This window comes from Myxocyprinus asiaticus, chromosome 14, assembly GCF_019703515.2.
Source record: "Myxocyprinus asiaticus isolate MX2 ecotype Aquarium Trade chromosome 14, UBuf_Myxa_2, whole genome shotgun sequence".
Classification (NCBI taxonomy): domain Eukaryota; kingdom Metazoa; phylum Chordata; class Actinopteri; order Cypriniformes; family Catostomidae; genus Myxocyprinus; species Myxocyprinus asiaticus.
This window is the reverse complement of record NC_059357.1, coordinates 16,400,711-16,414,392: the sequence shown is the minus strand read 5'-3', so window position 1 is coordinate 16,414,392 and position 13,682 is coordinate 16,400,711. Positions and strand designations below refer to the sequence as shown.

Here is a 13,682-nt window from a genome sequence, read left to right as displayed (position 1 = left end):
AGCCAGACAGTTTGGCAGGTGCCAACAGATTACTAGCAGCAGCTCTTATTGCAATTTAATGAAATAAGTATATGCATATAACAAGCTAATGTATTATACGAATATATACTACATTAGCCTAACCCTAAACGTAACCCTAACCCTATACATTCACTTCTTACTTATCTGCCTGAATCACTTTTACAAATGTTTTGATATGTTTGATATTCTGGCAGATTTTCATGCAATTCTAGCGCCATCGTCTGGGAAAGTCTGGGAACTTCCAGTTCATTGAGGAAAGCTCTGCAAAGCAATGGTGCAAGACAAATTTTAATGGTTGCAAGATTAATATAGGTATACTTCTAGGAGCACCAATAGTACTCTTTTTTATTTTTTCTAGCAATATTATTTTGCAAATATAACTTTTATCATTGCACTAATTGGTGTATAAGTGCTTTGCTTTTGTATATGCAACTTTTTTGTGGCAACTGTAATTCATTTACATTAATAAATACATTCAGAACCTCAAGTAATTTAATCAGCTGTTTAATAACAGATAATATTTCTTAGACAAACAATAATAATTTGATTTATAAATATCTTTATTTATGAACGAACTGCAAAACTCAGTGCAATCAACAAATAAACAGAAACACAAACAAAAACCCAAATGTGTACATACATTACTTAAGTTTTATATGAAAGTATTGTGTTTTCCATTAAAAAAAAAAAAAAAAAAAAAAAAAATATATATATATATATATATATATATCTTGTCTAGTATAATATACATTTGACTCCTAAACCATTTATTTGTATGTTTTTGCTATATTTCCATCAGCTCATTTCATTCAACTTAACAATTCAGTTATGGCAAATCCTGCAAGAAGCTTGTAAAAATCTTTAAACATTCTATTAAGTTTAAAAGTTAGCTTCAAAATCTTTAGCATTTTAAGCTATGCCAGACCAAATACAGAAGTATTTTTAAAGCAAAACAATTTCATGTATTTCTCATAAAATTGTGCTATGTGCAAACAATAAATAATAAAAAAACATTGTATTTTTACACAATACTGTGTACTTTATTCAGATAAAAAGTCTGTACACAAGTTCATGCTTTCATTCTTTTTCCACATGTTTCAGTTCCCTCCTAAAATTCAAGTCTTATCATTTGTGATGCTGTTATCAGAAAAGAAAGGCTTGCTCTTTAGCGGGCCTTTTTTGTCTTATAATTTTAAGATAGCTAACACTTCATTTTGCTCTCAAGTCTCGTTCAGTGACAGTCACTCGTCGACAGTTCGTGTAAGTAGACTACTCTTGGCTTTTAAATATAAAATAAGGTAAAAAGTTATATTTTAATCTTTATTTTATTTTAATTAACTAGTAATTGTGGTGGTATTATGGTAACCTGTCTAAAGGAGAGGTTAGAGAGATAAATATTTTAGATTTACTAAGTTAAGGCAGAGATACTTAGCTGTTTCTGAACAATTGAAAAAGTATATATGAAAAAGTAAAATAATAATAATAATAATAACTTTCCTTTAAAACATGGCACTCACCCTGTGGACGATGCAATTAGAATATAAATAAAAATGAGGAAATGTGAACGATTAATAAATGTGCATTAAATTCAGATAAAAAATAAAATAAAGATTGAGATAAGAAAAATAATTTTAACTTAAAATAAAAGTTCAAATAAATAAAGATTCTATTCTAAAATTATGTAAAAACATGAATATACTGTTAAGTTTATAAATACTTATTTACGTATGTGTCTCTGTCTTTATTTCTGTATTTTATATTTATATCTTTATTTTTAATACACATTTATTCATTTATAATTGAAATTTCGTCAATTATTATTATTATTTGTTTTAGATATACTGTATGTATTTTTCATAGAGCTTTAACCGGAACAGAAAATAAGTATTGTGTTTACCCGGCGGAGATTAAAAGACGGACTGTAAACAAAAAAAAAAAAAAAAAAAAAAAAAAAAAAAACGGCTTATCGCTGTAATCGCTACACTCCGTTGGAAGGCGAGTTTAAAGACAGTCTGGAAAGATGAACGCCAATATTTCTTCCTGATTTTTTGCTTAACGTTTTAAAAAGAGAGCATGCCAACGTTGGCTAACTTGTTTAAAGTTTGCTTGCTCGTTGGCGGTCATCAGATAAGAGCAACTTCTCCAAAGTCCTCGCCCTTCAAACTCCACAAGGTGACCTTTTTGACTGCGTATTTTCTTATTACAATATACACTAGCATGCCTGCGGTTCTGCATTTGGTCACGGTAAAAAAAAGCGAAATAAATCGATAGCAATTTTGCCTGGAGCGCGTGGTTTCCATAGAAACGACCCGACTGTTCAATGAATTTGAAGGGCAAGAGTACAGAACCGTCCTCACTAGATCTGTGGATGCTGCTGAATTATGCATGTTTCTCTGTCCTGATCATTTAAAACTTAAAGGCTCTTTAGATGCATATTGAATGTCTCTTTTCAGTGCTTTTTATTGTGCTTTACCCACACAGGAGTGTATCTTTCACTGTTGCTGGACTTTGTAGAACACCATCATGGTGCTGAAGATTTTCTTCCCCCAGTGCTGCAACACTGCTGAAAGTGGCCTGCTGGTTGGGTGCTGGATCCCAGGTCACAATTCTGCTGTGGTACTGGCTGTCATCCACTACCCGTTCATACCGGGTCAGGTGAAGAAATACTTGAGTGAGATGCAGAGCCAGACACAAGTGGATCTTACTGTCCTGGGTTCCTGGAGTATGCCCAAAGAAGGACAAGAAGGAATGGACAGTTTTCTCAAGGACCTGAGTACCATCTTTCCTCAGAAATGTTGGCTGCAGTTGAGCCGTGAGATTGGAAAAAGAGGTTTTACTTGCCAGGTGGTCCAAAACAATGGGAAACTTCTCAAAGACCAAGAACAAAAGAATGTTGATAGCAGCAGTGAGAAAGATAAGATCATCCTCATTCATTACGACCAGAGGAAGGTTATGCTGTCCCAGCTTCACCCAGTAGAGGAGGTCAGCCAGAGGTCTGACATTGAGCCCTCAGAGATGCGTTTGGTCTTTCAGACAGTAGCTCAAAGTCAGCCTCTCTTTTTCCTGGACAAATATGATGATGGGCCTCTCAAGCTCACTCACTGGCAGTCTGAAGGCAGGGAAGGTAGTATTATTGTAGAGCTTCTGAAACAAGTTTCTGTTCCAGTCTGCATCCTTCTAACCTGGTTACTGTCTCTATGGCACTGGTTTTGTAGCTTCAGGTGAGTTAACATGTCCCTTTATGACAAACACAAACATACAGTTTAAACAGAGCAGGATTCAGTGTGTATAACACGTCTTGTGTCTTATCTTGAACCCATAACCTAAGTGTCAGATTGAACCAAATATTCAAACCTTTTTGTGTATTTCAGGATTTTAAAATTACGCCCAGTGTTGTTCATCTCAAGCAAATTGTCCACCCATGTTCAGTCAGAATACAGGGCAGGACATTTCAAGACCATTTTCTCCACAAAAAAAGCTACGACGCACATGGATTTCATGAGGTACGTCACTCAAGGTCTTCTTGAAAGTGTTATGTTTTGTGTGGGACTTTTTAATTTTCTCTGTTATTCTGTATAAAGTCCTACTTACCCCTCATTTCTACTCCCTCACAGAAAAGCAAACATTTTTGTGTCCTTTCTTGTGGACATAGCCCTTGGTTTGCTGCTTATCTCGTGGCTCTACAGGGAGAATCGCATTGGCAAGCTTGCGAATACTCTAGTGCCAGTGGCTGATGTAAGTATAGCAAGTGTGCTGTACATTCTTACTTGTTCACTTTTTCTCTCCCTTGCAGTTCATAAAGGAATATTCCGGATTCAATACAAGTTAAGCTCAATCGACCGCATTTGTGGCATAAATGTTGATTACCACAAAAATTAATTTCGACTTGTCCCTCCTTTTCTTTAAAGAAGATGACAAAAATCAGCAATCTGGGTTAAAGTGAGGCACTTACAAAGGAAGTGAATGGGGGCCAAGCCGTAAACGTTAAAATACTCACTAGCCCCTTTCACACATGCAACCAGGTAAATGACAGGAAAGCCGTTGGGTTGCCTTTACTGGTAAATGTACCACATGTGCTGTTCACACATAATGGACATTTATAGGTACTTATGATAGAACTTCTCATTAAGGGAAATTGCCAGAGCAAAATTGACCAGTATTTTCAAAAAAGTTGTGTTCACACATGACCTCAAACATGAAAATTGCAGTACATTTTCTGGAAACCGCTGTATGTGTGAATGAGGCTACTGTTAAGTACAGCGACAAGATGTAAACAATATGCATGTTAACACGATCTTAGTGTGGTATAACCTGTTCTGTGCATAGTTACAGTGCCTTGAAAAAGGACTCAGCCCTCAGTGCAGTTTAAAAAAATAAAATAAAATTGTCCTATTCTAAATTTAGAATATATTAAAGTATGACTTTTTTTTTCCCCAGCTGGTACACAGTACCATCATGACAAACAAAAAAAAGTCGACATTTCTTAAAATGAAAAATAAAACCTAAAACTAAAATTTTGAGAGTAAAATTTTCGAAAGTCATATTCTTCATAATTATTAGGTTTAAATTGCTCTGGAGCAAAATATTGTCTTATAAACGCATCCAATCTGTCGCTCTAGTCTCCACTAGTGGTGAAAATTAGTGGATCAGCTGCTTTCAATTATTTCATGAACATAAATACCTTCCCTCTCTACAAGATCAAACTATATGGTTGGATTTTTCTTTGAACAAACAAAAATGAAGATAAAAGAGCATTCAAAACAAGTGAGGGATATAATTGTGGAGCAGCACAAATCTGGGGAAGGATACAAGTTTAATGAACATACCTCAGAGCTCATTGTTGTAGGGCTGAAACGATTAGTCGACGTTATTGTCGACAAAAATTTTCGTTGTCGAATAGTCGTTTGATCTTAACGTAACATAAGATCATATGAAACTCTAATGACTGCACACAAGAGCAGCACTGTAGCTCGCACCTGACTGAGGAGAGGAAGAAAACACATCTCACAGTCCAGACGCACTCTAAACTTTCCAAACAGCTTCAGGTGATGTAGATCGCAAAGTATGAGGGAATTATAATGCAAAAATACGAAATAAGTAAATACAGAAGCACTCTTGTGGAATAAGCAGAGCCGGAGCTGACGCTCAGTTTAAGCAAAACTTGCGTGTCGAGCGTCTTAAAAGGAAATACCCTGGCGTTACATCTTTAATGCAGTTCTATGTAATGCGTTATAACTTTAAAAGAAAACTGGCATTTGTCTGTGCGGTCAGCGCCTCTTCTATGAGTTGCACGAAGTGTCCTGATCTAAGGGGGGGGATTGAAACTGCACCCGGCTGAGGCACACTCTGTTGCGGGGACACTCATCCCTCGAGCACGCGCGCTTAATGCAGCTAGATTATAATGCGATGGCAACTTATTGAATCATAATATATGTCACTGTGCATTTCTTATCGTGAAGAAAATTGGCAAAACGCAGCTTTATTAATAAGAGAGAGTTTGTTTTTTTGTGAGCTAAAGGTGAGAGACAGTAGTCTTCGCCCCATTATACACTGCAAAAAATACATTTTTTAGTTTTTGTTTTGGCTTGTTTTCCAATATAAATATCTAAAACAACGTACATTTACTTTAGCAGCTATACTGCAGAATAAAAAAAAATGTTTTCTGAGAACGTTGAATATAATATTATATATACAAATATTTTAAAATATCTAAAAATTCTTTAAAAAAGATGCATTCACCCGAGAAGTAGCATATAAGATATTTAGACTTGCTTTTAGAGAGTAGGTCTTGAATATAAGTGTATTTTGTCTTTACTGCACTTGCAGAAGTATAATCAAGTTAAAAAATACACTTGTATTCAAAATACACTTATATTTAAGATACATTCTCTTAAAGCAAGTCTAAATATCTTATGTTACTTAAGTAAATGTATCTTGTTTTAAGGATTTTTAGACAGTTTTAAATGGAAAACAAGACAAAAACACTTGATAACAATAGGATTTTTTTGTAGTGACATTTTTACTGAATTAAACATAATAAAAAGTATTTTTTCCCTTTAATTCAGTGAATGTCATCTAGAGGTATTTTTAAAAGATGATTTTGTCCTCTGTATTGTTAGCGAGCACGTTTAATACAACCTTTTATGTCGGGGCACAAGCTGAATAGTCGGTTTAGAGCTAACGATCAATCATTACAATAATCGCCCGAATAGTTGAATAATTGTTGTATTAATCATTAGATTAGTCGATTATCAAAATAATCATTAGTTGCAGCCCTACAGTGTAGTCCATCATACAGAAGTGGAGGAAATATGGAACTACAGCCACTCTGCCTAGACCAGGCCACCCCCCAAATTTAGTCAGCAAACAAGAATGGCATTTGTCAGAGAGGCTACTGCAAAACTAACCATCACTTTGACTGAGCTACAGAAGTCAGTGGCTGTGACTGAAAATAATGTCCGCAGCTCAACAAGCTCAAAAATATGACTGTATGGGAGAGTGGCTAGGAAGAAGCCCTTACTGTAAAAAGCACATGCTTGCCCATAAAGACTTTGCAATATGGCTCTTGGAAGATACTGCAAAGGTCTTTTGGTCTGATGAGACTGAAGTGGAAATACTTAGCTTAAACACTAAACCATATGTGTGGCACAAAGCCAACACTGCACATCAGCCACATCCCATCATACCCATAGTGCAACATACTGGTGATAGCATCATTTTATGGGAGTGCTTTTCAGCAGCAGGGACTGGCAATCTTGTGAAGATTGATGGGATAATGAATGCTGCAAAATACACTGAGATTTTGGATAAGAACCTATTCCCCTTTGCCAGAAAGTCTAAAATTGGAAGGAAGTTTGTGTTTCAGCAGGGTAATGACCCAAAGCACAAAGCCAGGGCACCACCGGAGTGGCTCAAAATGAAGAAAATGTATGTCCTTGAGTGGCGTAGTCAGAGTCCTGCCCTCTGATCTGTGGAGATCTAAAAATTGCTGTCCATCTCCGATCTCCTCCTAACCTGGTACAGCTTGAGCAATTTTGCAAGGAGGAATGGACTAATATTGCTCCATCATGTGCGAAGTTGATAGAGACTTTTCCAAAGACTGATGGCTGTAATAGCTGCAAAAGGTGGCTCAACCAAATATTAAAGTAGGGGGATGAATACTTATTAATTCTTGATATCTTGTTAATTGTTTTATTATTATTATTATTATTTAATGCTTAATTAAAAAAAGAAAAAAAAGGGCTGCACTGTTGCAGAGTTCAGTGATTCACAAATAAGATAATGGAAATAATGGTTGAGGACTGAGTACTTTTTCAAGGCACTAATTTTATAACTTTGTTACCATGATGACGTAAAGTGTAAGCCATGTAATCCCGCAAAATTGCGATTTTAAACAACTTTACACTTCAAATAACACACAAGTTTTAACAGTAGAATTAATGTGTTTCACTTACATTTCTTACAATTGATTCACTTATATTTTAATTGCCTCAATGTAACCTAGACTTTTGTCTTTTTTTTTCTTTTTCTTTTTTTTTTTTATCCCCTTTTCTCCGAATTTGGCATGCCCAATACCCACTACGAAGTAGGCCCTCCTGGGGCGTGTCAATCAGCATTATGTCACAAATTCTGTCGATTGAGCTTAACTTGTGTTGAACCTGGAATATTCCTTTTAACACATTGCAAATTCTATTCCATTTTAGTAATATTAATATACTTTAAAGCCTCATCACAAGCATTTGAATGCCCATTGAACCCTGGTTAAGCTTTCAAATGACAAATAAACAACTTGAATATAAATTTAAGGTTAAGTATCTCTATTTCAAGAAGGGTCACAAAAGCATGCATTTTACTCACAGTATAGTTCTCCTAAAGGCAATAAAATAAGAATAAAGGACAGCCTCTTAACTGTGTTTCTGATTATCTCTCAGAATGTAGCAAAGGAGCTGCAGGAGCTGTTAGAATGGCTGATGGGAGCTCCTGCTGGCCTGAAGATGAACAGAGCTCTCGACCAAGTTCTGGGGAGATTCTTCCTCTACCACATCCATCTGTGGATCAGTGAGTAGGCAGTTCAAGGTTAAAGTATTCTCATTTTGACTCATGTTGACTGTAATTGGTTCATTCTTCTGATCCAAATGATTGGAAATGGTCATAGCAGTTTATGTATGGCACGTGATTGTATCCACAGGTTACATCCACTTGATGTCTCCTTTTATTGAGATGATAATGTGGTATGTGGGCCTCTCTGCCTGCTTGGGATTGACCTTTGCTCTTTCCATACTGTCCGACATTGTGGCTCTTCTGACTTTCCACATCTACTGTTTTTATGTGTATGGCGCCAGGTGAGTGTCAGTTATGTTTACCTATAATTATTTCACTGGCAAGTCACTTCATATTCATGCACTTTCAATGTTTTCCAGTAGAGGGCAATGTCAAATTTTAAATTACCATGGTCCTTTGCCGGTGGTGTGATCTCAGTTCTGTCTGGGCAGTTTGTTACCATCTGTATTAACAATATTGGGTTTTTTCTTTTTGTATTACCCATAATACAATTTCCAGGGCTTTTAATCTTGTCTGAAAATTGCAGTAGCAGAGCAGGAAGTTGTCTGACTTTCTTGCCTTTTGATATTTTACTCAGATTATATTGCCTAAAGATCTATGGCCTCTCCTCCCTGTGGCGGCTCTTTAGAGGAAAAAAATGGAACGTACTGAGGCAGAGGGTTGACTCATGTTCATACGACCTGGACCAGGTACATCACAATTATATATCCCTCATTCATCTACCGGTCATTCAGCATAATCTTGCTACACAGAACACAGTCCTATTGACATTTTCTGTGTCTGCTGCCTTTGCAGTTGTTCATTGGCATGTTGCTCTTTACGATTCTGCTGTTCCTGCTGCCTACCACTGCACTGTATTACCTAGTCTTTACTCTGGTGAGTCACTTTAACTAGGTTAGATTTGAACCAAGATCATATGGCCTGATACTACATATACAGAAGAAAACATCTGGGGGAAAAGATTCAAATTTAGACGTAAAATGCTATGCATAATAATTTGAAACTCAGAAATAGCTTATACATGTGATATGAACTAATTTCTAGCCTGGTTGGTACTTGTTAGTATGGGTAAGAGTTTCTCTGCCTGTTTCTAGCTGCGGATGGTGGTAGTGCTTTTCCAGGGAGTAATTCATCTAAGTGTCGACTTCATCAACTCCTTCCCCCTGTTTGCCATCGGCTTACGTATCTGCAGACCATACAGATTGGCAGGTGAGTCATGTCACATTGAAGAAATGAAGAAAAAAACATGTTTAGCTGTTTACTTAAAGGGATAGTTCACCCAAAAAATGAAAATTCACTCATTCACTCACCCTCATGTAGTTCCAAACCCATAAGACTTTTTCTTCCATGGAACACAAAGGTGATATTAGGCAGAATGTTAGCCTCAGTCACCATTAATTTCTTTGCATCTTTTTTTTCTCTCCATACAATGAAAGTGAAGGTGACTGAAGCTAACATTCTGTTTAATATCTCCCTTTTAAAGGAAGAAAGTAATCATGCAAGTTTGAAACAACATGAGGGTGAGTAAATGACGAGATAATTTTCAGTTTTGGGTGAATTATCCCTTTAATAACATGTATAATTTTACAACTTTCTTTCATGGTTCTTTTATTTAAAGGGATTGTTCACCAAAAATGAGAATTCTGTCATCGTTTACTCACCCTCATGCCATCCCAGATGTGTATGACTTTCTTCTGCTGAACTCAAACAAAGAAGAATATCTCAGCTCTGTAGGTCCAAGTGAATGGTGGCCAGAACTTTAATGTCCAAAAAGCACATAAAGGCAGCATAAAGGTAATCCATACAACTCCAGTGGTTCCATATCTTCTGAAATGATAGGATAGGTGTGGGTGAGAAACAGATCAATATTTTAAGTCCTTTTTTACTATAAATTCTCCTCCTTGCCCAGTAGGTGGCGATATGCACTAAGAATACAAATCAAAAACAAAAGATAATGATTGTGAAAGTGAAAGTGGAGATTTATAGAAAAAATGACTTAAATATTGATCTGTTTCTCACCCAGACCTATCATATCGCTTCTGAAGACAGAGATTTAACCGTTGGAGTCATATGGATTACTTTTATGCTGCCTTTACAGTGCCTATAAAAACTATTCACCCCCCTTGGATGTTTTTATATATATGTGTGTGTATATATATATATATATATATATATATATATATATATATAGTTTTTTTATTGAATCATAGTGAACTAAATTTGGCTTTTTTGACACTGGTCAACAGAAAAATACTCTTTCATATCAAAGTCAAAACATTTCTACCAATTAGTCTAAATTTATAACGAATATTAATCACAAAATAATTGATTGCATAAGTATTCACCCCCTGTAATGAAACTCACTTAAACCATCACTGTGCAACCAACTGGTTTTAGAATTCACTCAGTTAATTAAATGGAGATTACCTGTGCACAGTCAAGGTGTTTTAAGTGATTTTAGTATAAGTACACCTGTTTCTGGAAGGTCCACTTGCTGGTGGGTCAGAATCTTGGGAAAAACAACACCATGAAGACAAAAGAACACTCCAAGCAAATCCGTGAAAAGGTTATTGATAAACATAAATCAGGGGATGGATACAAGAAAATTCCCTGAAGTCCCTGAATATCCCTTGGAGTACTGTGAAGTCAATAATTAAAAAATGGAAAAAAGTATGGCACTGCAGAAAATCTGCCTAGAGTAGGCCATATTCAAAAACTGAGTGACCATGCAAGAAGGGGACTAGTGAGGGAGGCCAACAAGAGACCTATGTCTCCTCTGAAGGTCTTACAAGCTTCAGTGGCTGAGATGGTATACAAAAACTGTTGCCTGGGTTCTTCATCAGTCACAGTTTTATGGGAGTTTGAAAAAAACCCATATGACTCTGAAGTCAGCTAGAAGAAGATTCTATGGTCTGATAAGACCAAAATGGAGTTTTTTGGCCAACAAACCAGACACTATGTTTGGCGCAAACCAGACACAGCACATAATCAAAAATACACCATCCCCACTGTGAAGCATGGTGGTGGTAGCATCATACTGTGGGGATGCTTCTCTGTATCAGGCCCTGGATGGCTTGTAAAATACAGGGAAATTCTGGAGGAAAACCTGAAGCAGTCTGCAAGAGAACTGAGACTTGGGAGAAGATTTGTTTTCCGGCAAGACAACGATCTCATATATACAGCCAATGCTACACAAGAATGGTTTCAAATCAGCAATGTTAATGTCCTGAAGTGGCTGAGTCAGAGTCTAGACCTCAACCCAATTGAAAATCTGTGGATGGACTTGACAAAGGCTGTGCACTCACAATCCCCACACAACCTGACAGAGTTTGAGCAGTTTTGCAAAGAAGAATGGGGAAAAATTGCAGTGTCCAGATGGGCCATGTTGATAGAGACCTATCCACATAGGCTCAAGGCTGTAATTTCTGCCAAAGGTGCATCTAGTAAATACTTACTTGAAGGGGGTGAATACTTAGTATTTTGCGTTTAATAATTTTTATAAATTTAGAATAATTGGTAGAAATGTGTTTTAATTTTGATATGAAAGAGTCTTTTTCTGTTGATCAGTGTCAAAAAAGCCAAATTAATTGAACTTTGATTCAATATTTAATATAAAAACATCCATGGGGGTGAATACATTTTTATAGGCACTATATATGCTTTTTGTACCTTCATTCACTTGCATTGTATGGACCTACAGAGCTGAGATATTCTTTTAAAAATCTTTGTGTTCAGCAGAAGAAAGTAAGTCATACACATCTGGGATGGCATGACGGTGAGTAAATGATGAGAGAATTTTTACATTTTTGGGTCAGCCATCCCTTTAATATACTTATGATGTGCCCAATTATGTGGTTATTTAATTGATTGTCTAATTACTGTAGTTTTTATTAATCTTATTGTATTCCAGAGGGGGTTAAATTCAAGGTGCTTTGTCAGGACTCTGGAGCTCCTCTTCACCTGATGATGGAGGTAGGTTGGTTGTTGGTGAAACAACTTTTAATCCTATAGTGCATTTATGCTTTGGTTTCATTTGTTGTTTGGGTTTGACATGTTGATTTTGAGGGATGGGTATCAGAGTTATTAAATAGCTCTATTTGGTTCAGTCTCGATTTGGTCTATTTGTGGAGTCTATTGTCTGCAATTAATAATCAGTTCAAACACTGGAAATGCTTTACTAGATTCTGAGGTTTGATAATGAAGCTTGTGCCAAATAAGCCAACATGAATGACATTTATTGTTCTCCACCCACAGATTAACCCATTGAAGTGCAGCTCTGTGCTGCAGCGTTACCGGGCACATACCTATAGCTGTTACCCTAAAGATTCCTGGGCTGCTCTGTGTAAGAAACTGTTTGTAGGAGAACTTATTTACCCTTGGAGGCAAAAGACTGCAAAGACAGACTAACCTTGAAGGGTCACGCAAGATCCCCCTAGACAGACCACAGCCAGTCACCTGCACAAGCAGAGAGGACACTGGAAGGAGGTTCTCTTTTGTTTGGTAAAGTTATTTTGTATGAGGTGGGAGATTTGAAAGGAAATAAAGGGTTGGAGTACTCAAGAGAGTGGACTTCTCCCATGGTCAGATATTTTAAGATGCACTGAATTTAAAGACTGTCTTAATATATATTTTTTTTTAATAATAGCAGAAATAATCCTACATTGTTGTAAATCTTCATCTATCCTTTTCTAAACATTGATCGGAATCTTTAATTGAAACTGTGATTACTTTGTATTTCTTTGAGAATAGATCCTGCTACTTTTGTAACATTGAAGATGTGCCATTAAAAATATATGTATTACTTGTACCTTCGACAGTTAAACCAGTCACTGTATCAAAACCATAATTTCAAAACAGTGAGGATCATTTCACCTGGAAGTGAAACTGTTGACCTTTGTTTTTTCATTGTGTCCCACAATGGCTCCTGTCAGCTCTCTGTATTTGACCTATCCTGGGCCAATAGAAAGGGAATGACTGGTAGAAATGTGTCTAAATCAGGTGTTTGTGAGAGTGGGGCTGTATATTTCAGATATTTAAGTGTCTAATCTAGTAAATGCAGAATTGTTTATGAAATTAACCATGACAATGAGCCACTTATGTCAGTATTGCCAAATTGTTGTTTTGTAGCTGTGGTTATTAATATAACTTAATCTAATAAAATCAAGATTTGTATAATTCCAAATGAACATGATCAAAATATACATTTGTGCTGTTAATTGTCAAGCACTTAATTTATCTCAATAAAGTCATTTCATTAAATCATTTTTTTATCCAGTAAGATCATACTTGTATGATTTGTGTTTGTACTATAAACAACTGTTATTTAAAGATTACCCAGAGGAACTAGTCTGGGATAATTTGTTGGGTAGTATTCAGCCTGTGAATAATGTGTTCAGACTGGATTGTGCACCGTGATGACTGCTGTGGCACCTGACTATTCAATGACACATCCACGCTAGGGATTCACCTTCATGTTGGTTCAAAGGGCAGATGTCTGCTGAATGGCCATATGTACACCTAACACAAAGATGTGTAGTTGAAATCTAAATACAGTGCATCCGGAAAGTATTCACAGCGCTTTTTCCACATTTTGTTATGTT

At 36.3% G+C, this 13,682-nt stretch overlaps 1 protein-coding gene across 2 annotated transcripts; it reads left to right on the top strand.

The window, feature by feature from the left end:
- Window positions 1-1,212: 1,212 nt before the first annotated feature.
- On the top strand, window positions 1,213-13,344 carry LOC127451957 (phosphatidylinositol N-acetylglucosaminyltransferase subunit Q-like). Of its 2 annotated transcripts, none has more exons than XM_051717050.1 (11): window positions 1,213-1,281; window positions 2,503-3,242; window positions 3,393-3,524; window positions 3,636-3,756; window positions 7,953-8,079; window positions 8,210-8,363; window positions 8,660-8,771; window positions 8,878-8,958; window positions 9,177-9,291; window positions 11,993-12,054; window positions 12,337-13,344. In XM_051717050.1, exons 2-11 carry the CDS (start codon window positions 2,545-2,547, stop codon window positions 12,487-12,489), a joined length of 1,755 nt encoding a protein of 584 aa, XP_051573010.1. In that variant the 5' UTR covers window positions 1,213-1,281; window positions 2,503-2,544; the 3' UTR covers window positions 12,490-13,344. The 2 variants fall into 2 exon arrangements, with proteins under 2 accessions (XP_051573010.1, XP_051573009.1); XM_051717049.1 differs by lacking the exon at window positions 1,213-1,281 and adding an exon at window positions 1,959-2,193.
- Window positions 13,345-13,682: the final 338 nt, after the last annotated feature.

Coding starts and splice junctions, on each gene's coding strand:
- LOC127451957 (XM_051717050.1), top strand. CDS start 2,545: ATGGTGCTGAAGATTTTCTTCCCCCAGTGCTGCAACACTGCTGAAAGT. Junction 3,525..3,635: donor ACGCACATGGATTTCATGAG/GTACGTCACTCA, acceptor ACTCCCTCACAG/AAAAGCAAACATTTTTGTGT. Junction 12,055..12,336: donor CTCTTCACCTGATGATGGAG/GTAGGTTGGTTG, acceptor CTCCACCCACAG/ATTAACCCATTGAAGTGCAG.